This window comes from Physella acuta, unplaced genomic scaffold (assembly GCF_028476545.2).
Source record: "Physella acuta isolate Inbredline_101_S28 unplaced genomic scaffold, ASM2847654v3 ptg001064l, whole genome shotgun sequence".
NCBI lineage: Eukaryota > Metazoa > Mollusca > Gastropoda > Physidae > Physella > Physella acuta.
Window position 1 is genome coordinate 610,865 of NW_026732581.1, and position 26,102 is coordinate 636,966.

The following is a 26,102-nucleotide window of genomic DNA, read 5'->3' on the forward strand; positions in this document are numbered from 1 at the left end:
AATCTAAAGATACATTTTAAAAGATAAATGGACGGCTGAACAGCAGGTATCAAAATATCTGTGTACGTAGGCCTATAAATAATAATATTTTACACAAATATAGCTGTCTTTTGCTAAATCTAGCTCAGCTTCCACGTAAATCGCATCCGGTCGCAATTATTTTTATATCAGCTTGTCGGCCATTCAACGATCTATCACGTGTAGCAGACGCCAAACAGAGTTACCCGTAAGGTATTGCGCGAATGCTATTTTTAGCAACAGTGCCGAGACACGATTGAAAAAAACGAACTAGAAAGTGGCCATAAAAAAGCTGGTCAGGTGAGGTAATTAAACTCGCGTTATGAGACTAGCTAGACAGTACATTCTTCAAACTGAAAGTCATGTCTATGACGCATTGTATCGGCTTAGTATAAAGCGTACGAAACAGTGTTTAATGTTGTTCCAGTGATAATCAACAATACATTTCTAGGCAAAGTTTCAATTATTAAACTTAATTTGTTGTATAACTTTAAAACAACAAATTGAAGAGTATATGCAAATAAAGTAAACAAACTAAGACAGGCGATTGTTTTGTTTATCTAGAGACAAGATGGCTGCCTAGCACACGTGGTTAGTTGCAACTTATCGTGAATTATATTGATTTAAAGTACTATAATATGATTGGTCAAACGTATCAATGAATCTCTTCCCATTCATAATATTTACGCGCATGCCCTTATATGGTGTTTGATATAAAATTTTACTTTGTAGAAAACAACTTATGTCAACCATAATTTTAGAACAAAAGAAAAGGTCTCTATACCAGCGGGTACACGAGTGCTTGGCCCTTAGATTGCTGTAAAGCTTATGGTGCCCCGTGGGCAATAAATGATGTAATACCCGCTCGAAGATAGCCGCTGTCCGCGTAGTAGTGTGAAAACTTGCCGGGGGTACCATGTTTCACTTCGCAATAAACGGATAACCGTAAGCTGTAGAAGTCCGAAATGTTCGGGTTAGATAGATGAAAGGTATTAGTGCCGAATTAGGAAATAAAAAATTTTGGGGAGCAAAATTAAATTTTTATCGAAAACATGGGTATCTTGTTCCCCTAAGTTTGTGAATCCAGGATAACCCGAAAAACTAGCATTTATTACCGAAGTAGTACCGGCTAAACAATATTTCTTAATTTTTTAGACATTCGTAGGTAAGTCAGAAGAAAACTAGTTTAATTTTTAATTGAGACTATTGTTTCGCATTATTAGTACACATTAGCACAATACAAAAGATGAAATAATGTGGCAAATTATGACAGCATCATACATTACACGATTGCATAGAGTAACATTGATATCACAAAACAAATTGTGCCGGTACTTTATAAGATATATTACAATCTCATAACTTGAGTTTTTTCCCATAGTCCGAGGTTAAGGCCTAGTCTGCGCTACGATACCGCTGGACACCAGGTCCAGGCGTGTACCGTTACCTGTGCTGTAGCATTGAAGGGGAGATGAGGAAACGTCGTAATATTTAGAGTATATCATAACAATTTTAAGGATGTGTAATATATTAAAAATCACGTCAAATACAATAGTTATGTATGTGATGTTTGTGTAATATAGTTAACCATTCGAATAATTGTATATTATCTAAATCTCCATTATTTAAAAATTTAAAACAAAATCATTATAACACCAAAAAAAAAATACTTGTATATTGATTTTAACACGTTTTTTCTTAACTCGGCTTCGCGTTTGTTTGTTTGTGGGTTTGTTGTTAAAATTGACAACGAAAATTAGCCCACTTCTGATTGCTCTAGATATCTGAAATTCGGCATGCAGGCTATTTTCGCCTAACAATTTCAGATGCAATTATAAAAACTAGCAATTAGAGACCTAAATTAGCTTAATTAAATTACGCCCCAAGGACCCTAAAATTGAGGACATGATTTCTAAAGATACTGACAAGACTGGAGGCCTATTGACACAGTTACTTCGGCCCCAATCGATGTGAGCGCGCTGGCCGTGATCGTATAGTGGTTAGTACTTCGCGTTGTGGCCGCGACAACCCAGGTTCGAATCCTGGTCACGGCATGTAGGCTGCTGTGGGTCTCGCACTGCCAAGCAAATTTGCGATATCATTTGGAATGCGTTTATCTTGAAAGACGCTTTTAGAAATCAGTGAAGTTTAAGTTTCGAGTTTTAACTTCAAAACACACCCACATAGAATTTATTTTGATAAAAAATACTCTAAATTTTTTTGTATTTAAAAACACTTAGTCAAGTCATTCTTAATCAAGTCATTAGATAAAGTAGAAAATAAACTATATAAAAAACTTTTTAAAAACCACGTGTTTCATGTGTAGCAACGGACTAAAAAGGAGAAAATAAAATACTTAAACAAAACTTTTTAAACAACCACGTTTTTCTTGCGGACTAAAAAGTTGAAAATAAATTTTTCTTCCGACCCTAAGGGGTCTACCAATGACTGCTCGTAGATTTTGTGCTGCCTCGAGCTGTGCAGGTTCTTGTGATTGCTGTTCATACATTTGATGACAAAAAACGTGGGTCGGGCAGATGGGTCGGGAAATTTGATGGTGAACGTACCCACGTTTTTTTTTTGCCTATAGAGAGCTACCATATTCAGCCACCGGGTTTCCACCATTGGAGTTAGTTTATGGTGCAAATCCTAGAGGACTCATGCACATTATGAAGCCGATGCTCCTTGATGAAAAAACTAACCCGTGACATCAAAAACACATACGAAAAAGTTGGTGATCAAAGTTGTTAGCAACTTATTAGGTCTTGTTAAATAGCGAGAACTCTATCGACTTAGAATAAGGGTAGGAACCTTAGGACGTGTAGGGTGGGGGATCAAGCTAGATTAATATCGCCACCCAAGGAGAATAAACTACAGCTCGCCGGGCGAGGTCCTTACACCATCCTAAAACAAATATCTAAAGTCGATTATGAGATAGATGTTAACGGAAAGGCTAACATTTTTCATGTAAATATTCTTAGCTCATTCAACATCAGACCCCCTGATTTGGACGCAAATGAACCTATGACTTCAATTAGTTGCTCGATGATCCACGAAGACAATGATGAGGACGAATGCGAAATCCAAAATCTACCATCGGATAACGAATCATACAGAGATGTAAAATTAGGACCCACGAATTCGGAAATTCAAAACGAAAAAAGAAACTTCAAATTAGCCGTATGCTGCGCCTATCGCGTTGGCCAAAAAGAAGAATGGGAAGATAAGACAGCTCAATATAAATACCATCCCTGACGCTGAACCAATGCCTAGTCAGGAAGAAATGTTTGCTAGAATATCCCATGCGAAAATCTTCTCCAAATTTGATCTATCAAGAGGATATTGACAATTACCAATAATAGAGTCGACCATAAAATGTACCGCATTCATCACACCTTTTGGTCTATACCATTAGATTGTCATGAGTTTTAGTCTGATCAATGCCTCAGTCACGTTCAACAGACTTGTGAGGAAAATGCTAATGAATAATTATGACACAGTTGCATACTTGGATGACATGTGTCTGTTTTGACAAAATTGGACCGACCACATCAAAGGGTTGAGGTCGCTACTAGAATCTTTAAAATCGCACGGGTTGACAGCTAGACATAGTAAGTTAATATAGGAATGCAAGAAATAACGTTTATGGGCCATGTCATTAGCCATCAACCTGTTAAGCCTGTAGGGTATAGTGTACAACGTATTTTAGACCTCCAAATCCCCAAAACAAAACAAAAATATGTTAGGATACTACTGGGGCTATGCAACTATTACAGGAAATTTATCCCCAATTTAGCTAGCTTACTTCATCCAATCACAGAATTAACAAAAGCTAAGGGGTAAGGCTGTTCATTGGACCAAAGAATGTGACGACATCTTGAACTATATCAAGACGTGTTTTGCGCAACAGCCAATACTTAGACTTGTGGATATCAACCAGCCGTTTACACAGACCACGGACGTATGGTCTCGTGGTATAGGGTCTTGTCTGATGCAGGAAGCTGATAGACAACTCCATCATGTACTCTATATAAGTAGGAAACTATATCCGGCAGAAAAAATATGCAATTATAGAGAAATAATGATTCGCAATAGTTTGGGCAGTAACTATGTTGTCAAAGTACTTGTTAGGAGTGCCCTTTACTTTAATGACTGACCACTCATCCCTAGTTGCATTGGATAGGAAAAAATGCTATATTCTCGGTGTGCAAAATGAAATAGCAGATACGCTTTCGAGGACTTGACGCATCTAAGAGGTAGGTATTATCCTTCTCAATGTGAACTGTAAGTCCCTCTTGCTGATGAGAACAAGCACACAAAACCTTCAAATCATTATTGTTTTTCCACCCCCACCCCCCTTTAGCACCAAACTTTCCATGTAAAGGATAGGGTATATGTCTCTTTGTTATTCTAGTTTCCACCCTGTATCTATACCTACTATTCACCAGTGTATGTACAATTTGTATTCTCAACTATGTCCCGTTGTCATTGTCAGTGTCAAGAGTTAAAACTTATAGCCCCGTGTGTGAGTGTCAGACAACGGGTCCCATCCAGCCCCATGTTGAAAACGTGACCGTTGTTCTCGGCCAATCCCAAGCCGACTGGTCGAATGTTTCTTTATTATTTTTTTCTTCTTTCCTTCTTTGTGTTTTACTTGCCATTGTAACTTTACCCATCTTCATTGTATTAGCTTAATTTGTTCCATTTTTTTTTTGTATTTCTGTACTACCTACAACTATGCTATTGTACCATCGCCTATCTCAATGATACTGCGATGAAATTAAATGTCCTGTTAAAGGCCTATGCCATGGAGCCGAATGTTATTGTATCAGTTGTACTGTTGTATGTGATAGAGAGTGTGAACAGGTTGTGAGCTGAATGTTATTGTATCAGTTGTATTGTTTTATGTGATAGAGAGTGTGATCCGGTTGTGAGCTGAATGTTATTGTATCAGTTGTATTGTTGTATGTGATAGAGAGTGTGATCAGGTTGTGAGCTGAATGTTATTGTATCAGTTGTATTGTTGTATGTGATAGAGAGTGAGATCAGGTTGTGAGCTGAATGTTATTGTATCAGTTGTATTGTTGTATGTGATGGAGAGTGTGATCAGGTTGTGAGCTGAATGTTATTGTATCAGTTGTATTGTTGTATATGATAGAGAGTGTGATCAGGTTGTGAGCTGATTGTTATTGTATCAGTTGTATTGTTGTATGTGATAGAGAGTGTGATCAGGTTGTGAGCTGAATGTTATTGTATCAGTTGTATTGTTGTATGTGATGGAGAGTGTGATCAGGATGTGATCATCCCTGGCTTTGCCAGCTTGCCTGACGAAGGAGGAGATGTTATAAATGGGATTAGCTTAGGATAGAGGAGTGGGATAAAATATCGTTTAATTTTTAATTGTATTTATGACCACATTATTATATTGTTTAATTGTAGATTAGATAAATCATAATATCTGTAATAGGAATAGTCCTTAGTTAATTTGATTGAACGTCCCCTAACTAGATACAAGTCTGAAAAGCCTGTAGTTGTCCCAGTCATAAAAAAAGTTCGAGTTAATGCTTGCACATGTTTGGCGCCCCCCCCCCCCCCCTCTCGCGGGACTGCTGGGGTTAGGCAGGGGTTGGGTTACCTTAGGGTGAATTTGGGGCCGCGTGAATCAATTAGGTTGTTGAATGCTAGACTTGTTATCGTGTAGTAGTGTGTGTCTTGTTCTACGTGGCAGAACTGTGTGTTAGTTTATTTCCTATTACTCAAGTGTATTAAAGTCTTAAAATTGTACATGTGTTGATATTATTCAATTAAGGATTAAACTGTTACTTCAACTCACTGCAGTCATCAACGACATCAAATCATATACTAACCATACTGATGATTCATAACATGGCCCCTTGGGAGCAAAGGGCTGCAGCTACACATTTCCAGCGGACTCGGTTTTGGAATTGGAAATTTAACTCGATTCGGATCAGAAAATAAAACAGAAACTAAAAAAAAACAAATACAGAAATGAAAACCGTAAGTAGATTTTAAAAAAAAATAGATGTTAAACTAGAAAAAGAACCAGAACCTAACTAGGTTTTTACCCTAATCGTAACATTTGACTGCAACCGCAATGCTACGCGAACTGGAACCGATATCAAACCCGGAAAATAAATCGAAACAGAAAAAAATAGCTTTAAACGGAACTGAAAGTTTCAACAGAACATGATAGTTTACTAAAAAAATAAATTTATTCGGATCCTAAAATTTAAAATTAAATAAAAATTTACATTAAATCCCAATCACCTCACATTAGCTTTATCATTACCTCACAATAACCTAACCCTTACCTCGCCTTTACCTCAACACTATATCACAATAACATCATCATTAAATAACATCAACCTAGGAAAAACATCATAATGTAAAATTAAAGCTCCCTTTTGAACCTGACAGTCTACGGGGCAAGTGAAGTACAGTTCTCTTGTTTCTACGACCTCGGCATATAAAGGACTAGTATGGTCATCTGTTTGCCCAGCCGCCTTTACTTACGTGAGTAGGTACTCATCAGAGTTGGGTGAACTCAGGGAAGGTCTACAGAGCAGTTCAGCTCTCTAACGCTATGCTACTCCGTGCCATATGACACCATATTATCTCACTATTATCTCACCGTACCTCGATATAATCTCACAGATGTTTCCATTAAACCAACCTTCTATTCTTAGCTTTCAACGCACGACTCAGCGTTACCCTCCCAAAGCCACCCTACTGCTTGCTAATAATGTGTTAATCTCTTACTCTAAAGCTGGGATACAATAGCATGTCTGCTTTTGTTCTAATAGTTAATCAGTTCTTACAGGTTGGGAAATATTGTTATTCATGTGAACCCGCATCATGTCCTCCTGGCTCTAACTAAATAACGGATGTTTTTTAATGGAAATAATTTTAGGTCAATCCTGTATGAAAATGATACATACACAGAATAGACGATGTTATTAGAATAGAATCAAACAAATACATCTAGGTTTATGTGACTTTGTAATAAGGATTACCTTACCAGCATGCACATCTGTGTTCTGTTCAGTACAAAGTGGTGTAAACCCTAGCCATTGATATGTTTACTTGTGGTTCAATGGATCATTGAAGATTAGCCGTTATCGCTTTGCACCAGCCGTGTATAGTCATGTCGAAATGTTTATGTTATCGAACAAATATGTTTGTTTACACAATGTTTAAGAAAAATTAAAGAGAACGCATAATCTACGTTCAAAACTGCAAAAGCACCGGATTTTAAAAATTAACCTTCACATTAACTGCCATTCCATTATTATCATGTTTTGCTAAACAAATATACTATCTGAGTAAAGTTGTGTGTAAGGAGTGGATTATGTGTGTAAGGATGGAGGTTGTGTGTAAGGATGGAGGTTGTGTGTAAGGATGGAGGTTGTGTGTAAGGATGGAGGTTGTGTGTAAGGAGTGGATTATGTGTGTAAGGATGGAGGTTGTGTGTAAGGAGTGGATTATGTGTGTAAGGATGGAGGTTGTGTGTAAGGATGGAGTTTGTGTGTAAGGATGGAGGTTGTGTCTAAGGATGGAGGTTGTGTGTAAGGATGGAGGTTGTGTGTAAGGAGTGGATTATGTGTGTAAGGATGGAGGTTGTGTGTAAGGATACAAGAACACGTGTAAACATACATGAACACATACATTAATACAATACAGGCCAAACTTTATAAATGACTGGTTGTTATGCTTTCGTTTATCAAACATCTCTACGTCGCTTTGTTTCAGATAATTCATCTTTCAACGAAAAGGGTGAGGAAAGAATAAATTAAATAAAAAAACAGTGCTTAGATGGGACGACGTAGTCTAGTGGTAGCGAGCTAGACTGCTAAACGGAGTGACTCGAGTACGAATTCCTTTTGGAGTCAGAGGAACATCCCTGATTCCACCCAACTCTGATGGGTACGCAGCTCACGTTAGGGAAACAAAGGCGACTGGGCGTAGTGCTGACCACACTATCCCTTCTTATGTCGAGATCTCTACTTTATCTTCCCTCGTGTCTTACTGACGAACGGGAAAAGATTATGATAATGAAAGTTCTGGGTGAAGGGATGGATGGGAATGTTTACTATTGGGAACCGGCAAAGGCGTGAAGGCTCAGAATGATAAATGGTCAGTAACTCATAAATGCGATCATCTTTCTTCCCACTCATTTTCCAAGCGTTTTTGTAATCTAGTCAAAATATTGTCTTCAATTTTCGCAATTATAATTTGAGTTTGGTGAATGGGGTGAAGTTTTATGATTAAATCAAACTACAGAAATTTATAACATCTTTAAGCTTATTCTTTTACAAATGTTTAATGCTTCTCAACCCCCTCCCCCCATCACAATACAACCTTTTTTCACACAACGTAAGTATAAATAATATAGCAATGTGTCATCTTATTTAGCGGTAATATTTATTTAGTTTGAAGTGTGTATGTGTGTGTGATTATGTGTGTATGTGTGAATGTGTATATTGGCGCGGAGCTATTTTTTTGTAAGTAGCTGAAATAACATTTGTCCTCTGTGATTATTCAGAAATAAATATAGTATTATACATTAAGCGGGAGTGATCTCCATTAAACTTTCTCGAATATTCTTATAAAACACATTGGGGGATGGCAACTCGGGATAAAGACATATAATAGATGTTACAGTATAGTACTTGGTTTATATTGTATTGACCTAAACATATATTATGTTTTTACTAAATTACATGAGTGTCCCATGTTTTCTTTTGCCTGACCCGCTGCTCACCGTAACTGTCCTACATTCTCACCTACATAATGACATTTTAAATTGTGTTTTATATAACTCTACATTTTCTGTCCAGAGAGTTAATGACTGACACGCCTAGAACAATATTTATTTATGATTGGAAACCCATACTAAGTAGATCCCGAGTTTGAATGACATATGCTGATTAACTGGTTTAAATGTTTAGCAATAGATTGAAATAAATGTAAATTGAATACATGGAATAGCGAATGTTGAAAATGTTAGAACCTTTGTATGTATTGATTTTAACGTTTTGTTTACAAGATGTACTCATTTAATTCAACACAATCCAGAGATTATTTAAACACAAACTGGTTAAACAGAAATATGTGTATTAATGACAGCTGCCGTCTATCTGTAGTTTTAAACATGTACAGCTGTTTTTTAACGATTTTGGTTTAAGGAAAAACTAGTATTGCCAGCAGTGATGATTTGAGTTGGTTTCATTACATTTGTGACAGCTGTTGTATAAGAGTTAATCAAGCAAAATTGTGTTCACATCAATAATTTAGTTTTCAAAATACGTGTCTCGGGCAGCCCTAAACAAACGACTTAAATTGGTAGGGTGGAATGAGGGGGGTGGGGGTTAGTATTGCTGAATAAATATTATATACCAGCCAGCACACCACAATACTTTAGCAACCTACGCAATCGTCCCACAACACATTACTCTAGCAGCCTACTCAATCGTCTCACAACACAATACTCTAGCAGCCTACTCAATCGTCTCACAACACAATACTCTAGCAGCCTACTCAATCGTCTCACAACAAAATACTCTGTACGTGTAAAGTAGAGAGACGTAAACAATAGCCAGTCACGTGACCTACACCTGATCAGGCTATTGAATACGTTGTGCTTTAGTTGCCTCACGTCTGCTGACAACTGCTTGGTACAACGTGTGTGTCGCTGAGTACAAGAAACACGGTGATCACGTGTTGCAGTAGGTGGTCACAGCTTTTACTGTCTTCATCTTGCAGAAGGCTCGTACATCTGATTTCACTTGGTTTCATGGGATCTCACAAGATTTAATGTGATTTAAATGGATTTCATGTGATTTAAAGGGATTTACTGGGATTTCAATCAGCAAGCCGTCAACTACGTGAGTAAGGCACGTAATCTATGAGAACAAGGCACGTGATCTAGCACCCCAGACAGACGGATACAACATACGAGATCTAGCACCTTTGACACACTGCCACAAGACAGTCCAAGTGAAATGGCGCGGGTTGATTACGTGCAGCGGTTGGTGAGTTGCTTCCGTCTGCTGGTGCTGGCTGTGTGTGGGTTTATCGTGGCGTTCAGCAGTCCGGCGTGGTCAGCCTTGTATGCCTTCTACGACTACGTCTACACGGGGCTATGGATGTGCAGGGACTACGTGTGGTGCTCAAAGAACCTGCTTGGTAAGCTGCTTTTTAGTGTACCCAACACATGTGCTTAACGTGTGCGTTGTTATAAACAATTTGAATGGGTGTGTATTTTATCAATAGCACTACCAAGTCTATGTATACATGTCACGTGATGTAAACTTTAACCTCCCAACACACCCAGGGAACCCACTAACGACCCAGTTTCTGGAAGTTGTTGCTCTGATTGCTGACGGCATATCTGTGGCGGCAGTGGTGTTTTCCTATTGCGTCCACGTCCGCAGGAACAGATTTCTCATCTACCAGAACTTGGCTCTCAGGCTTGCAGCAGTGGCGGCTACTGTGGGAGGTAAGATTTGATGGGGGGAGGGGCAGTGTTTGAGGTAAGATGAAATGGGGGGGGGGCAATGTGTGAAGTAAGATTTGATGGGGGGGGGGGACAATGTGTGAAGTAAGATTTGATGGGGGGGGGGGGCAATGTGTGAAGTAAGATTTGATTGGGGGAGGGGCAGTGTGTGAGGTACTTTTTGCTGAGGGGGGGGGCAATATTTGAGGTAAGATTTGATGGGGGCAGTGTGAGAGGTAATGTTTGAATAGGTCGATAACTAATGGAGATTCAAAAGGGGGGGGGGAGCGGAGGGGGGTCTGGGAGGTAGTGTAAAAATCTTTGCTCATAACGTGTGTCATTTGTGCTTCGTCTGATTTATTAGCTTGTTTTTTTACATCAAGATGTAACAGGAACATATGAACACATGAACATATGAACATATGAACACATGAACACATGAACACATGAACACATGAACACATGAGCACATGAACACATGAACACATGAACACATGAACACATGAACACATGAACACATGAACACATGTACACATGAACACATGAACACATGAACACATGAATACATGAACACATGAACACATGAACACATGAACACATGAACACATGAACACATGAACACATGAACACATGAACACATGAACACATGAACACATGAACACATGAACACATGAACACATGAACACATGAACACATGAACACATGAACACATGAACACATGAACACATGAACACAAGAACACATGAACACATGAACACATGAACACATGAACACATGAACACATGAACACATGAACACATGAACACATGAACACATGAACACATGAACACATGAACACATGAACACATGAACATATGAACATATGAACATATGAATATAATTTTGAACACATGAACATATGAACAGCTTTAACACTGTTCTTGTCGCCCGTTATGTCTAAGATTGTACATTCCCATTTGACTTGAATGTCAACAATCATGCAACATACATTCATAATTCAATGTTAGGCCTCAGTTGCCCCAAAAACATGCCTGGACTAATCCTGACGCTATTACATACCTTAACAAGACAAACAATGCGAACAAATGAGCCATGATAATCTTTGAGAAGCCTTCAATTAGATGAACCAGTTATTTAGATTTCTACATTACTTCGTATAAAAGTTTGAAAACTATAGTGTGCTTGATTTAATCCTAATCAAATGTTTTGTTAAACCTTACAGCAATATTGATTTAACCTGATTTCTATTGTTTAATCTTAATTTCTTGTGTTTAACGTAATCCTAATCCCGTGAATCTAATCACAGGTGTCGTAGGTGTGCTGGGCGCTATACTCTACTCTATCTACACACGCGACAGACTGGCTTGGGCTTTCGTGTTGTCGTTTTTTGCATCTGTCGTCATCATGGTGAGCGGTGTTGGCCTGCTTGTCCTGGGCACACCTCGAGCTAAACAGATATTTAAACGGAATTTTCAAATTCTGATTTGCTGCACATCCCCCACAAGTTTTTTTTAATAGCTTTTATTTAACTCGCTTCCTCATACTTCCTCGTAGTTCTTCGTCAGTCATGGTGTGTGAAATTTCGAACACTTCTAACGGACCAATTTTTTAAAAATTTTGCATGTAGATCAAAATCTGATAACAATGCAATGTTCAATCAAAATTTGATTGACTTAGTGCGTAATTTATTTTTGATTTTCTAATTAAAGTTTCCTACAAGAAATACTAAATTTCCGCGATATAAAACGCACATTGTTTTCATTTGCAATGCAATTTTATTGTATTAAATCTTTAAAGTATTAATTTTTTTAAAATAAAAATCTCATTATTTTTACAAGCTGTTATTTAGATCGTTATGTCTGTATGTTATTTGTTTGTTTGTGGGTATGTGGCGAATTTTGTACATAATTTTTGACCCACTTCTAACGCAGCCATTTCATTCAAATTTTTCACATACTCTCCACGTCGATGACAATACAAGTCTATCTATTTTTTTTAAAATATTAAATTAGATATCTCATAACACATTAAACATTAACATAAACAGTTTCGAAACTAAGTAAAATAAATTTATTTACTCGATAGATTGTTATTATTAAACTTCGACTTCATGAATTAGGAGTCACTATAAGTAGAAAAGCTTACGCTGAATAATTATTAGAAATAAATGCAACAACTCTTCCCTGCCTGCACTATCATTACACACTTAAATAACCGCCCTGATACGGTAAGCCTCTCTATTTACCCATACGATCGAATCATTTCAGGTTTATTCTTGTTCATGTGGTTAGTTGTATTATATAAAGACGTTTTCAATCAGAACTGTCAGTGTATGTAATGTGTAGAGGCCCCAGAGATGCGTGTAGTTTGAAAAGTAGAAAACAGATGTATATGAGAGACAATAAACTTTTGGCTCTAGGCTAGTGGCTCTAGGCTAGTGGCTCTAGGCTAGTGGCTATAGGCTAGTGTCTATAGGCTAGTGGCTATAGGCTAGTGGCTATAGGCTAGTGGCTATAGGCTAGTGGCTATAGGCTAGTAGTTTTAGGCTAGTTGCTATAAGCTAGTGGCTATATGCTAGTGGCTATAGGCTAGTGGCTATAGGCTAGTGGCTATAGGCTAGTGGCTATAAATTTGTGTATTAGTACATATAGGTTGTTGGTTAAATATAGCTAAAGCTAGATAAGAATATACATATATATGTATATATAATATATATATATATATATATATATATATATATATATATATATATATATATATATATATATATATATTTATATATTATTACGAACACCACTCTATCAGCCAGATAGCTGGCGAACGTACCCGGGTTCTTTTAGATGGTTATACACAGATGGCATAAAGCCCTATAAATGGAAGCTTTGACCAGCCCATAATTAGTTTGTACATCTCGAGAGAGTGCCTGATATGTACTAGCAGCTTTCCCTATAAGAACTGTGCTTAATAAAGCGGTGAGAGAATTTTCGGGCCATTCACATGATTTAGCTAAACTCTCAAAGGAGTTAAAGAAAACAACTAAATCTACCTCGCTAAACTTCGGGACCAATTTACCAAATTTGGCAATAACCTTAGCAACTGACATCTTTTCAGGTTCCACTACAGAACTCACATTACCACTAACCTTAGCGAATTCCAACTCTAGCCTCCGCTTATCTAACTCTATCTTAGCTCCTCCTTCTATAGAGCAACTTTAGCTTCTAACTCTTTTTCTTTTAAGACCAACTCCTTCTCTTCTAAAGATTTCTCTTCACGAAGTAACACATCAGCTAACAGACTTTCCTCAAACACATTTTCGTTGATAAAGTGTACTATAATCTTATCTCTTAACACTTCTGACTTTTGAGTAACAGAGTAATCTAAATTCAACTCTTTCACTACACCAATTAAATCCTTCCTACTGAGTTTCTCAACCTCCTCAACTGTAGGTTTCAACAAAAAAGCCTCCATTATTTAGCTTGGTTTCAAAATCAAAACAAACGCAGCACAAGGATCTGCTATGAACTCAACCTAAATCTAGGACACGACACGTCTGGCCTCCTGACCTAGATAACAAGACTATAGCCTTGAGCGGTGTACACACACAGCTCTAGTGGACTAAGCGACAACTGACTAGATCTAAACCTAGTGTCTAAACCAAAACTCGTACAACAAATTAAATCCCGGACAAGCCCCCTCTTTTATTACGAACACCACTCTATCAGCCAGATAGCTGAACGTACCCGGGTTCTTTTAGATGGTTATACACAGATGGCATAAAGCCCTATAAATGATAGCTAGCACAACAGTTAACGAGGACACGTACTTAACGTCTAGGTGATACACTCGATGAACTCCTGACGCCAACAACACATTTTTTCCATATACAACTTTTAATATGTGTACAAATTCAAGATTAGGCTCTAGCTTTATACAGAATAAAATGAATGAGTAGAATATCAAAACCCAACTTACAAATTGAGGAAAAAACACTATTTCACACTATCACAGGATATAGCACTTAGGAAAATCACCACAGCTTATACGACACTACTTTAAGCACAAAATTTTACTTAAAACCACAAGTAATAATGGAAAAATGCTGCTTAGAAACTATAGGCTACAAAATAGCGACACTCAAGGCTTTCCCTCTCAAAGATGTCTGGTCTGACTTGCTGCTACGGACTGCTGCGGTGGACTGCCTGCAGAAGTGTGAGCGCAGACCATTTGACACCTAAGTGTCTAACCACTAGATAAAAAATTTGATTTTCTTTTTTTTACATAAATCAAAAGCCAGTATATTTCCCCATAATGAATGAAAATATTAGAGAAATCTGTAGAATCGAGATATAATCATTTGAACAAACCGCCTATTATTTCAAGCGCTAAAAATCTCGGCGCAAAACGAATATTGCTATATTTGTCAGTACACTTTTGATCGGGAACGCAGTCGCATGCTGCAATCACACAATTTTACACCACAGCAGTCACAGCACTTAAAGGTAAGAATATTTGATTGATTATTTTCAGCTATTCTATTACATTTTATCATTTTAAAGAATAATAAACAAATAGTATTTGTTTAATATAGCCTATTTCCAGATTTTCAATAACCAAACTTATTTGTTTACAATTTTTTAGGCTAACACAATGCTTTAAAACTAGATCTTCATTCTAAAAATCTAAATATCAATCATAACAATATTATTCGAATTATATTTCCACAAGATTGTGCAATAAATTTAATTATTGTTCATTTACTACGAGCTTTAGACTGAGGGTTTAGCTTCGTGTAAAGAAATGTTTATATTATATAGGAGGTTACAAAATGTTGGGCGTACATGTTCAACGACATGTTTAGTCTCTCTCGACATACCAGCCTCTCTCGACAGACAATCATTTCTCAACATGCCAGCCTCTCTCAACAGACCAGTCTCTGTCAACAGACCAGTCTCTGTCAACAGATCAGCCTCTCTCAACAGACCAGCCTCTCAACATATCAGTCTCTCTTAACAGATCAGCCTCTTTTAACATACCAGCCTCTCTCGACAGACAACCATTTCTCAACATACCAGCTTCTCTCAACAGACCAGCATCTCTCGACACATCAGCCTCTCTCAACACACCAGTTTTACCACATAACAGACCAGCCTCTCTCAACAGACCAGCCTCTCTCAACAGACCAGTCTTACCATACAAGTCACCAGCATCTGTCAACTGACAAATCTTAAAGGCACCAGCATCTCTCAACAGACCAGCCTCTCTCAACAGATCATTCCTACCATACAAGAGACCAGTCTCTCTCAGCAGACCGGTCGAAGTATACAAAATACTGACCAATCTTACCCTCCAAGATACTATACAAGAGACCAGCCACTCTCAAAAGATTAGTCATATCCAACAACAGACCAACCTCTCTCAACACACCAGTCTTACCATACAAGACACCAGCCTTTCTAAACAAACCAGTCGTAACAAACAATAGACCAGCCTCACATAACAGACAATAGACACCAACCTCTCTAAAAAGACCAGTCTACCATACAAGAGACCAACCACTCTCATAAGACCAGTCAGACCTATCAAGAATTCGATGCGACAAATATTTGTGCACTGCAGTACAACCATGATACTACTATCTACTTCAAAGTGAATTAGCAGATAGCTGGCAATTGCTAAGCTAGGGTCGTAAGATTATGATCTCATATGTAGCCCCTGACAAGTTGTACAAGAGCAGAAAAAAAATATAAAAGCTGTCATATATGAGCACCTAAAAGCAAGTCATACATTCAAATTTTTGTGATGATTTGCCTGATTTTAAAAATATGTTGCTATTTTAATGTTTCTTCATATGACGTTTATTCAAAGAATACATTTAAAAATAAACACATTTTTTGTTACAGTTTGTAAAATAAGTAAACATTAAGTCATTATTAATATGATTGATGTGTTATGTCTCATTCATAATATATCTGACAATAACGTTTATATTTTTACTATTATCATTCTATTAACCCAGCACCCAGCAGATTTATTAAAATAAACTGTGAGAATAGAAAGATGTAATAAATAAAGCATAACCTTCAACAGTTAACAAGTTTAGTGCTAAATACAGCCATAATGAATAAACAGTCGAAAGCGATAAAGCCATAATAAAACATCTCTACTAAAATTAAACTTACCCCGTAAAGTAGAATAAACTCAAAAAATTAAAATAAGAGCCCACAACTACAATCTAAATATTATGAAGTGTTAATTATAACTTAAAAACATAATTAAATCACGTTCATTGGACAAAACGAACGAACGTGACTGAGACCGAAATCCTCGGTTCAAAACAGCTAAGTCTGCGCGCGCACAGATAGACGGTTTGCAGCGAGAGTTTTAGACCGAGCAAAACCAGCTATCTTTTAAACCTGCTATAATTGTGTAAATATTAATAAAACTCATTTTAAAACGGTACAGTATAGTCGGTAGTCTAGCGGTAGAGAGCTAGACTGTTAATCCGAGAGTCTCGAGTACAAATCCCTATTGAAGTCAGTGGAACGTCCCTGAGTCAACCCAAGTCTGATGGGTACCTAGATCAAGTTAAGAAAACAAAGGCGACTGGGCGTAGTGCTGATCACACTATGCCCTTGTATGCCGAGATCTCTACTTCATTTACCAACGTGTGTTAGTCACGAACGGGAAATGATGATGATAATAAAAGTTCCGGGGGAAAGGGCGGTAGTGTGTACTGTTGTGGACCGGTAAAGGCGTGGAGGCTCGGAGTGACAGATGGTCAGTAACTCATAAATGCGATCCTCTTTCTTCCCATCCATTTTTTCTAACGCTTATGTTATCTAGTCAAACTATTGTCTTAGATTTTTGCTATTATAATTTGAGTTTGGTAATTGGGTTGAAGTTTTATGATCAAATCAAACTACAAAAATTTATAACCGCTTTAAACTGATTTTTTTACACATGTATAAAGTTTCGCACCCCCCTCACTATCCCAATACAACATTTTTTCACACAAATTAAGGGTAAATAATATAGCAATGTGTCATCTTATTTAGAGGTAATATTTATTTAATTTGCAGTGTGTATGTGTGTGTGAATATGTGTGTGTGTGAGGGTGTATAAAGGAGCAGAGAGTGGGTGGAATACAGCTATTTTTTGTGAGTAGCTGAATTAACATTTGTTCTCTGTGATTATTCAGGAATATATATATAGTAATATACATAAAGCGGGAGTGATCTCCCTTAAACTTTCTCGAATATTCTTAAATAACAGTACTTGGTTTATATTGTATTGAGCTAAACATATATGTTTTTTCTAGATTACATGAGTGACCCACGTTTTCTTGTGCCTGTCCGCTGTTTACCACACCTGTCCTACAATCTTACCAACATAATGACATTTTAAATTGTGTTTCATATAACTCTACATTTTCTGTCCAGAGTGTGAATGACTGACAAGCCTTGAACAAAAACATTTATATGTGATTGGAAACCCATAATAAGTAGATCCCGAGTTTGAATGACATGCTGATTTACTGGTTTAAATGTTTAGCATATAATTGAAATAAATATAAATTGAATACATGGAATAGCGAATGCTGATAATAGTAGAACCTTTGTATGTGTTGATTTTATCGTTTTGTTTATAAGATTTACTCATTTATTTCAACACAATTCCTGAGATAACTTATACACAAACTGGTTTTAACAGAAATATTTGTATTAACAAATTATGACAGCTGCCGTCTAGCTGTAGTTTTAAACATTTACAGCTGTTCTTTAACGATTTTGGTTTAAAGAAAAACTAGGATTGCCAGCAGTGATGATTGGCGTAATGAAAAACATTTGAGTTGGTTTCATTAAACTTGTGACAGCTGTTGTATAAGAGTTAATCAAGCAAAAATGTGTTTTCATCAATACTTTAGTTTTCAAAATACGAGTCTGGGGCAGCCCAAAACAATCGACGACTTAAGTTGGTAGGATGGAATTGGGGGGAGGGGGGTGTTAGTATTGCTAACTTCAATAAAAACAGCGTTTAAAATATAAAACTACAACACTATAGAAGAACACATTTTTTTTCAATTATGCACATAAATATTTTTGTCTTTAAAGCGTTAATGTCTAAGATCATGAGTCCTGAGATCATTGGTCAAGGACAAATATAACAAATAATATTCTACTCAGTGGCCCACGTGCCGTTATTTTTTACCCTCTAAATTATCATAATGATTCAATAGTGATCAATATGCATAAAGTTTAAAACCATGTTGCCATATATCTATCTATCTAATTATATATATATATAAAGAAATGTATGTCTGTCTGTCTGTTTGTTTGTCCAATTTGCGTAAAAAAATCCCAATCGGATTTGTTATGTGTAGTATTTAATATTTTAATGTAATCTTGAAGAATCAATAATTTTACAGTCTTGTGCCACAGGTGTTGAGTAATTATTTTTAACCAGGGTACTAAAACCTTTCTAGCCCAAACCTCATAACTGACCTGTTTGAAATTACTTTTTTTAACATCTAGGATCTTGAAATAAGAAGAACGTGGTCTATTACGTTAATTTAAACTAGAACGCTTTACCTTTTTTATTGTTATTGGCATGGGTTTTAGTGAACAACTAAAATGCTCCAGTAACGTTAAGTTTAATATAATATTGACATTAAAAAAACTAGAACAAAATATTCTATCATCGTTAACTTTAACATTTTATTGACCTTAAACTAATAGAAAAAATAGTCCATCATCGTTAATTTTAAAAATTAATTGACCTTAAATTACTTGAACAAAATATTCAATCATCGTTAATTTTAAAATTGTATTAACATTAAACTTCTAGAACATACTAATCAGGCGATCTCCATTCACTGGCCCGTCGGGTGAAACAATCACAAAAACCAATCTTGTTTTGAAGAGAAATCATTGACTTCTACGTCGTCTATCTTCTTGATTGATTGGAAATTAATCAATAACAATGTTGGACTAAACTCTACTCACAAATACAGTACGTATATTGCTGTCTGATATTCTATATAATAAATCTATAAATTTCATCTCTTGAGATCTTAGATTTTCACAGCTGTACCCCCTCACATGTGTTACACAATGAAACATCTATAAAACCTATTCCTATTGAGTCTTTAGGCTCACGCAATGTGTGCACAACCTTGATAGCCTGCCTTTTTATTGGCCAAATACAAAATCATCCTTGTGCATTTTTTTTTCTTTACCTAATTAGCCTGTTTTCAAATTAATTTTATTTTGTTTATTTCAAGCACGTTTTGCAAATTACTTTTAAGAATAATAAACCAATTCATCTTTAATGATGATTTCTTTGGTTTTGTAAATATTTATTGAATGTATGTATGTCGCGTGACATAATTTTATTGCATATTAAACAGCTCTGTTATTGCGCTTGTACATAATTGATTTAGTGTATGTTTGAACTAGTGTGTGTTTGTACTAGTGTATGTTTGTACTAGTTTATATTTGTGGCAGTGTATGGTTGTGCCAGTGTAAGTTACAGAACGTAAATAAGTCGTCGGCTAAATTACGTTATCCCATGCACATGTTTTTTGTAAAAGACAAAGTTCAAGTAATACAACACTAATGAAGGCCGTCAGATTCAATTAAATTAAATTACAATTTACATATTATATTGTACATATTATATTGTACATATAGAAATACTAACATACAATATTTGAAATATACGCTAGTGCAAACAAACACTACTATAAACATACAGTTGCACAAACTGGAGATATACACTAGCGCATACACACATTGGCACCATAGATGACATCACTTAAAGTCGGTTTACTCAAGTCAAGTTTTCATCAAAATGATGCTTGAAAACATTATATTATCCCATGCACATGTTTTTTGTAAAAGACAAAGTTCAAGTAATACAACACTAATGAAGGCCGTCAGATTCAATTAAATTAAATTACAATTTACATATTATATTGTACATATTATATTGTACATATAGAAATACTAACATACAATATTTGAAATATACGCTAGTGCAAACAAACACTACTATAAACATACAGTTGCACAAACATTCAAAACTGGAGATATACACTAGCGCATACACACATTGGCACCATAGATGACATCACTTAAAGTCGGTTTACTCAAGTCAAGTTTTCATCAAAATGATGCTTGAAAACATTATATTTATAAGGTGTACTAAATTACTTAATTGAAGAAATAATTGAATTAAACAAACTATTATGATCGCACGTTGCTAAAACCATCTCAAATTAATTTCGTTTTGTATAATTAAAGGTTCAGTTTGTTGTTTACAGTCCAATCTTTATAAACGATTAGTTGTTATGCTTTCGTTTTTAAAACATCTCTTGGTTGACTTGTTACGACTGATGAATAAATAGCTGACATATTAGCCTTTCAGAACCGACTATTCTAAAGATGTAGATAGCTGACTTTATAACCCTTTAAGCCAGATAATGCTGTTTAAGTGTTTAGGCTAAAGCTCAATCTGCAGGATTGCATATTTATTACTTTTGGATATTTTTAATGTCGTAGGACCTGCTTGTGTATTTTTGGAACTTTACCCAACACTAAAATTTTAAAACTAATAAGTCTTGCTATTTTTGTCTTACTAATTTCATTTACGGACATGATTTAATACATTTTTCTTTTTATTTAAATTTCTATTTTGCAAATATCATATGCTTTAGGAATCGTCACGAGTAATGTTTTTAAATTACTTATGATGGTTAGTCATTTTTTTTATTTAACACTAGTTATTTGCAAACAATAGGGAATAGTCATTCTATTTTTATATTACGAGAAATATAAATAACATTATTTTTTTTTTCATACGAAGAGCAATTTTATATGTATGTGAAAACTTGCAGAGGTTCATAATGTGCATATCTTTAAAGCTAAATACAAGATAAGGAATTAACTTTAAAAATCGAAAACAATAACATGTAACACATATGGTTACCAGCCAAGGGAGGGAAAAATATGAAGTGCTAATTCATTGAGTTGCGGCACCTGTGGGGTCGTGGCCCTGTTGACTTAGTTGTTTTTTCCGTGCTCTTGTGAGCGATGTTACCTGTGTCGCATGTCATGTGACATAGGACTGTGGGTAGTTTCATGCCTAGCCGTGTCAGTCACACGCAAGGCTGCTGTCTGTGGACACGGTGACCAAGATGTAGACCTAATGAAGGTAGTTATATAGATTATGTTTGTTAAAATACTTATTTGTGTATTCCTACTAGTGCTGCATGTGCACACTAGTTAGGGTGAGTATTAATATAAGTATTTATTTGTAGTACTACGTATTGGTACTTGTTGGCAGTACTGTGTACTGGCCAAAACATATTTTATTTTACCCGTGTATATTGTAGCCTACACGTGGTGTTGTCGTGAATGTAACTTTTTATTTACATTTGTTTTAGGGCTACAGTTTTATTTTTTTTTTCTTGGTTTCCTGTTGCTTCAGTATTTTCTCTTTGAAATCGTCGTACTACTGTGTTGCATCGCCGTCATGGCTCGATGCTGTGAATAAAGGAGTACTTGACAACAACTGTCGGTGTCAGTGTGTACTTAATCTCAGGGTCAGCCCGTCTTAACCACAACATCTCAGTGGGTAAAAGCATCCACACTGAGTGAGGGTTACAATATTATAGTGAATAGTATGACAAGTGTGATTACCTATGAAATATGCTTTTTTGGTTGATATAAACTATATTACATCATCTCGATTGACACAACTTGTACGTATACAGCTTTTAAAAGCAGTCTATTAACGAAAAAAAGATATCGCAAGATATCACATTATTCGTATAATTATATGATCCCTGAATAGTAGCTGAGATACACTTATTTATTTTTAATATTTCAACTCTAGAAATGTTTTTTTGGATCAGGGGAAGCTGAGTATAAAATATTACATCGCCCACCTTCCCACCCTCTTAAATTATACTCACTTCATATTCCCATGTCATTACCCTTAGATAAACTACCCCTGTAAATAACTCCCACTCAACAAAAAACTGTTATACAATACTAACCCATTTTATATTATAAATGTTTCTAATTTTGTGTCTAATAATGAACTAAGATTTGACATGAAGTATAAAGGTACAGACTACTACGCTGCGTACAGAGGTTTTAAAATAGAAAATGAAGCAGCAAAGTATAAGATGAGCTTCACGTCATTCAGTCGTGGGAATGTTGATAACTGGTTTAGTGTTCACAACGGCAAGAAGTTTACAACCATTGACTCTGATAACGATGAGTGGTCAGGTGGAAACTGTGCTGTAGACAGGAGAGGTGGTTGGTGGTATGGTGATTGTTACGGTAATAACGTCAACGGTGAATGGGCGAATCGTGTTGAAAATAAAGGAATTCATTGGGCTAGCATTACAGGTTGGTCTAACTCTCTCGACTTTGTTGAGATGAAACTTTGTCAAATGTAAACAACCCGAGAACATTGCTGTATTAAAATAATGGATCTTTAAATAAACATTTAACTAAGGCAATATTTTTTTGATAGTCAGGATGAATAAGAAGCTTAAGTTCAAGAACATTCAACCAAACGTTTTATTTTAAAAAAATATTTTGAAAACTCCACAACAGAGTTTGTTTTGCTATTATGATGTAATAACCCATGTATACATTTATCTAGAATTGAAACACCTCCTAGATTGAATGTGCGTGTGTTAGCCATTAATAGAGTAAAAAAAACGACTATGATGGTGTCATATATTTCTTGCATATTTATAACTAGCCTAGTAGTGTATTTGTAATCTACCAATATATCTTTAATTAGCCATTCACTCGGTTCGTGTGTAGTTCAACTGTAATAACGTGTGTAATGTGTGTGCACTTTTTACTTTATCGTATATACGAAGTATAAAGAAAGCATTATGATCAAATTGATAATTATAAGCGCTCTAAGCTGATTCTTTTACAAATGCATAATGCTTCGCACCCCCCCCCCCATAACAATACAACCTATTTTCACACAATGTAAGTGTAAATAATATAGTAATTTGTCATCTCATTTACGGTAATATTTATTTAATTGGAAGTGTGTATGTGTGTGTGAATGTGTGTGTGTGAATACAGCTATTTTGTGTGAGTAGCTGAATTAACATGTGTCCTCTGTGATTATTTAAAAATAAATATAGTATTATACATTAAGCGGGAGTGATCTCCCTTAAAGTTTCTCGAATATTCTTATAAAATTCTGACCAGAACCTCTATCAAAAAGTTGTCGTAAAAAAAGTTTCAATATATGCTGAAATAAAAGCCTTTTAAATTTAGTTGGTATCAGTGCATAAATTTTAAAAAAAAACCCTAGCGCTTTTACAAGTACCGAAAAATTTAAAATGGCGGAATTTTTTCGGGTTTCCATGACAACCATAATATATTTAACATCTATTTTGTTGTTTTTTAATACTTACTTTCATGTGGCAAAAACATTAAAAGTATTCAAAAGGCTTTAGATCTTAAATTGTAAAAAATAGAAAATAACGGAGCATATCCGCTTAACTGGGTAGATTTAAACGACGCAAGTTTCTACCGTTGCTTATAATTTAAAGAGATTTTGATAAAACAGTAGTCTATATACATAATTCTCTTCTGGGAGCCGTTAGAAAACAAGCTGCAAGCGCATCCTTGCAGTCCCCTCTCTCTCTCTCTCTCTATCACTACCACCCCCACCCCACCCCCACATTTTCAGGTGAGCTGTGGTCACGCTGTTTACATTTTACAATCATAGAGACGGGTTTGGTGACGGCTATTAGGGGCAGATAATTTAGTTTGAAACGATTTTAAACTTGGAGGAGGTAACTAAGAGAAGGCTGCTTTCACGTGGGGGGGGGGGGGGGGATTTAGTGTTTTTAAGCAAATATTTTCAGTGGCAGCATTGGTACTGTCGAATTCACAAATTATAAATTACTGAAAAGTAGAAAAAAAACAACTAAATAGCGGCGTATGATACGCAGCGGGTCGGCTCGTTATATTATAAAAATACAAGACTAAAGAAGCACATATTTTATATTTTTTGCATTAACAATATGTTCGCCACAAATGCATTAATTGTCCTTGAGATATTCTGTCTGGCATATTTTGTCTGAGATCATATGTCCTGAGATCAGTGGTCATGGAAAAATAAAACAAATAGTTATCTATTCAGTGGCCCACGTGCCGTTTTTTCCATCAACGTTTTAAAAAATATTTTAATTAAAAGACATCTACTCTCATGGTGATCAATATCTATCAAGTTTAAAACAATGTTTATGTCATAATCTACAAAGTTATAATAGCTGGGGTTATACGCGTATTCACATGATCAGCCCTCGCAAGCCGATGATGAAAATATAATACTAATTCGAATTTTTCAAAGTAAACTGTCACTGAAAATTACTAGTCTGGGTTTTAAAAAAAATTACTATTAAATATAGATATATATATAAATATATATATAAATAAATAAGTAAATAAAAGCAGCCTCCTCTTAGTTATTTCTTAGTTACCTAATGTAAGTTTAAAATCGAACTAAATTATCTGCCCCTAATAGAAACCCGGCTCTACGGCTCTAAGATTTGTAAACATTTAGCTTTGTAAACATTTAGCGTGACCACAGATCACCAGACAATGTGGGGGTGGGGTGGGGGTGGTAGTGATGGTGATAGAGAGAAAGAGAGGGGACTGCAAGGAGGCGCTTGCAGCTTGTTTTCTAACAGCTCACAGAAGAGAATTATATATATAGATTTGTTGTTTTCTTTAAAATCGTGATTCAGAGAAGGAACATCAAACACCAAACTATTTATAAAGTAATTATTAATAATCATACAGGATGCATATCAATATATTGAGATAATTGAAATTTTAAATACCTGAAAAAAAAATTATTTAAAGTTGTAGGTGATTTGATGTTTGAAGAAAAAGTTTATTGTAAAATCATTTATGTTTCATGAATACCTGAAAAAAAGGCTTATACAAAAAAATACGAGTAGTATGTAAATCACCTATATACATGTATAAAGGAAAATATAATATAAGATTGTATAGAGTATTAAATTAAGGTGAATAACTTTCAGTTCAAAAATTAATAATGGCATTGATAATATTTTCATTTATTAAGTAATTAACTTAAAAAAAAATTAAAATACACAAACAGTAACAATATAGTTAACAAAATGCAGAAATTAAATAAACATATGATTTAAATTAAGTACTTGTATCACTCAAAAATAGAAAAAAAACAACATGGTCCGTATTTAATCTGATGTATATCTATTTTAAAAAAAAAGAATTGATCGGTGTCTAGATAAGCTTAATTTTGCTAAGAATATGAAGATCATGTAATCTCTTCAAAACAATTAAAACGTTTTAATTATTGTCTTTGGCTAACTACATAGGCTAATTTGATTAGAAAAAACATGTGACGTTTGAAAAAATTGTTATAAAACTAAAACGCATCTAGCTTAATATAATGTATTGTTTTATTGCTATTAAATTATATTTAATATGCATTAAATAAATAGGTATTTAAAAAAAAAACTTAAATC

General features: G+C 35.5%; 2 protein-coding genes and 1 non-coding gene across 3 annotated transcripts; all 3 read left to right on the plus strand.

The window, feature by feature from the left end:
* The first annotated feature begins 2,000 nt into the window (after nt 1-2,000).
* Trnah-gug (transfer RNA histidin (anticodon GUG)) lies at nt 2,001-2,072 on the plus strand. Its single transcript has one exon. It is a non-coding gene; the product is annotated as a tRNA-His (tRNA).
* A 7,492-nt stretch (nt 2,073-9,564) lies between these two features.
* LOC131955361 (uncharacterized) lies at nt 9,565-12,367 on the plus strand. Its single transcript, XM_059319482.1, has 3 exons — nt 9,565-10,224; nt 10,373-10,537; nt 11,841-12,367. Exons 1-3 carry the CDS (start codon nt 10,041-10,043, stop codon nt 12,047-12,049), a joined length of 558 nt encoding a protein of 185 aa, XP_059175465.1. The 5' UTR covers nt 9,565-10,040; the 3' UTR covers nt 12,050-12,367.
* Nucleotides 12,368-22,649: 10,282 nt separating this feature from the next.
* Nucleotides 22,650-23,000, plus strand: LOC131955373 (ficolin-1-like). Its single transcript, XM_059319494.1, has one exon. It carries the CDS (start codon nt 22,650-22,652, stop codon nt 22,998-23,000), a length of 351 nt encoding a protein of 116 aa, XP_059175477.1.
* The last annotated feature ends 3,102 nt before the right edge of the window (nt 23,001-26,102 follow it).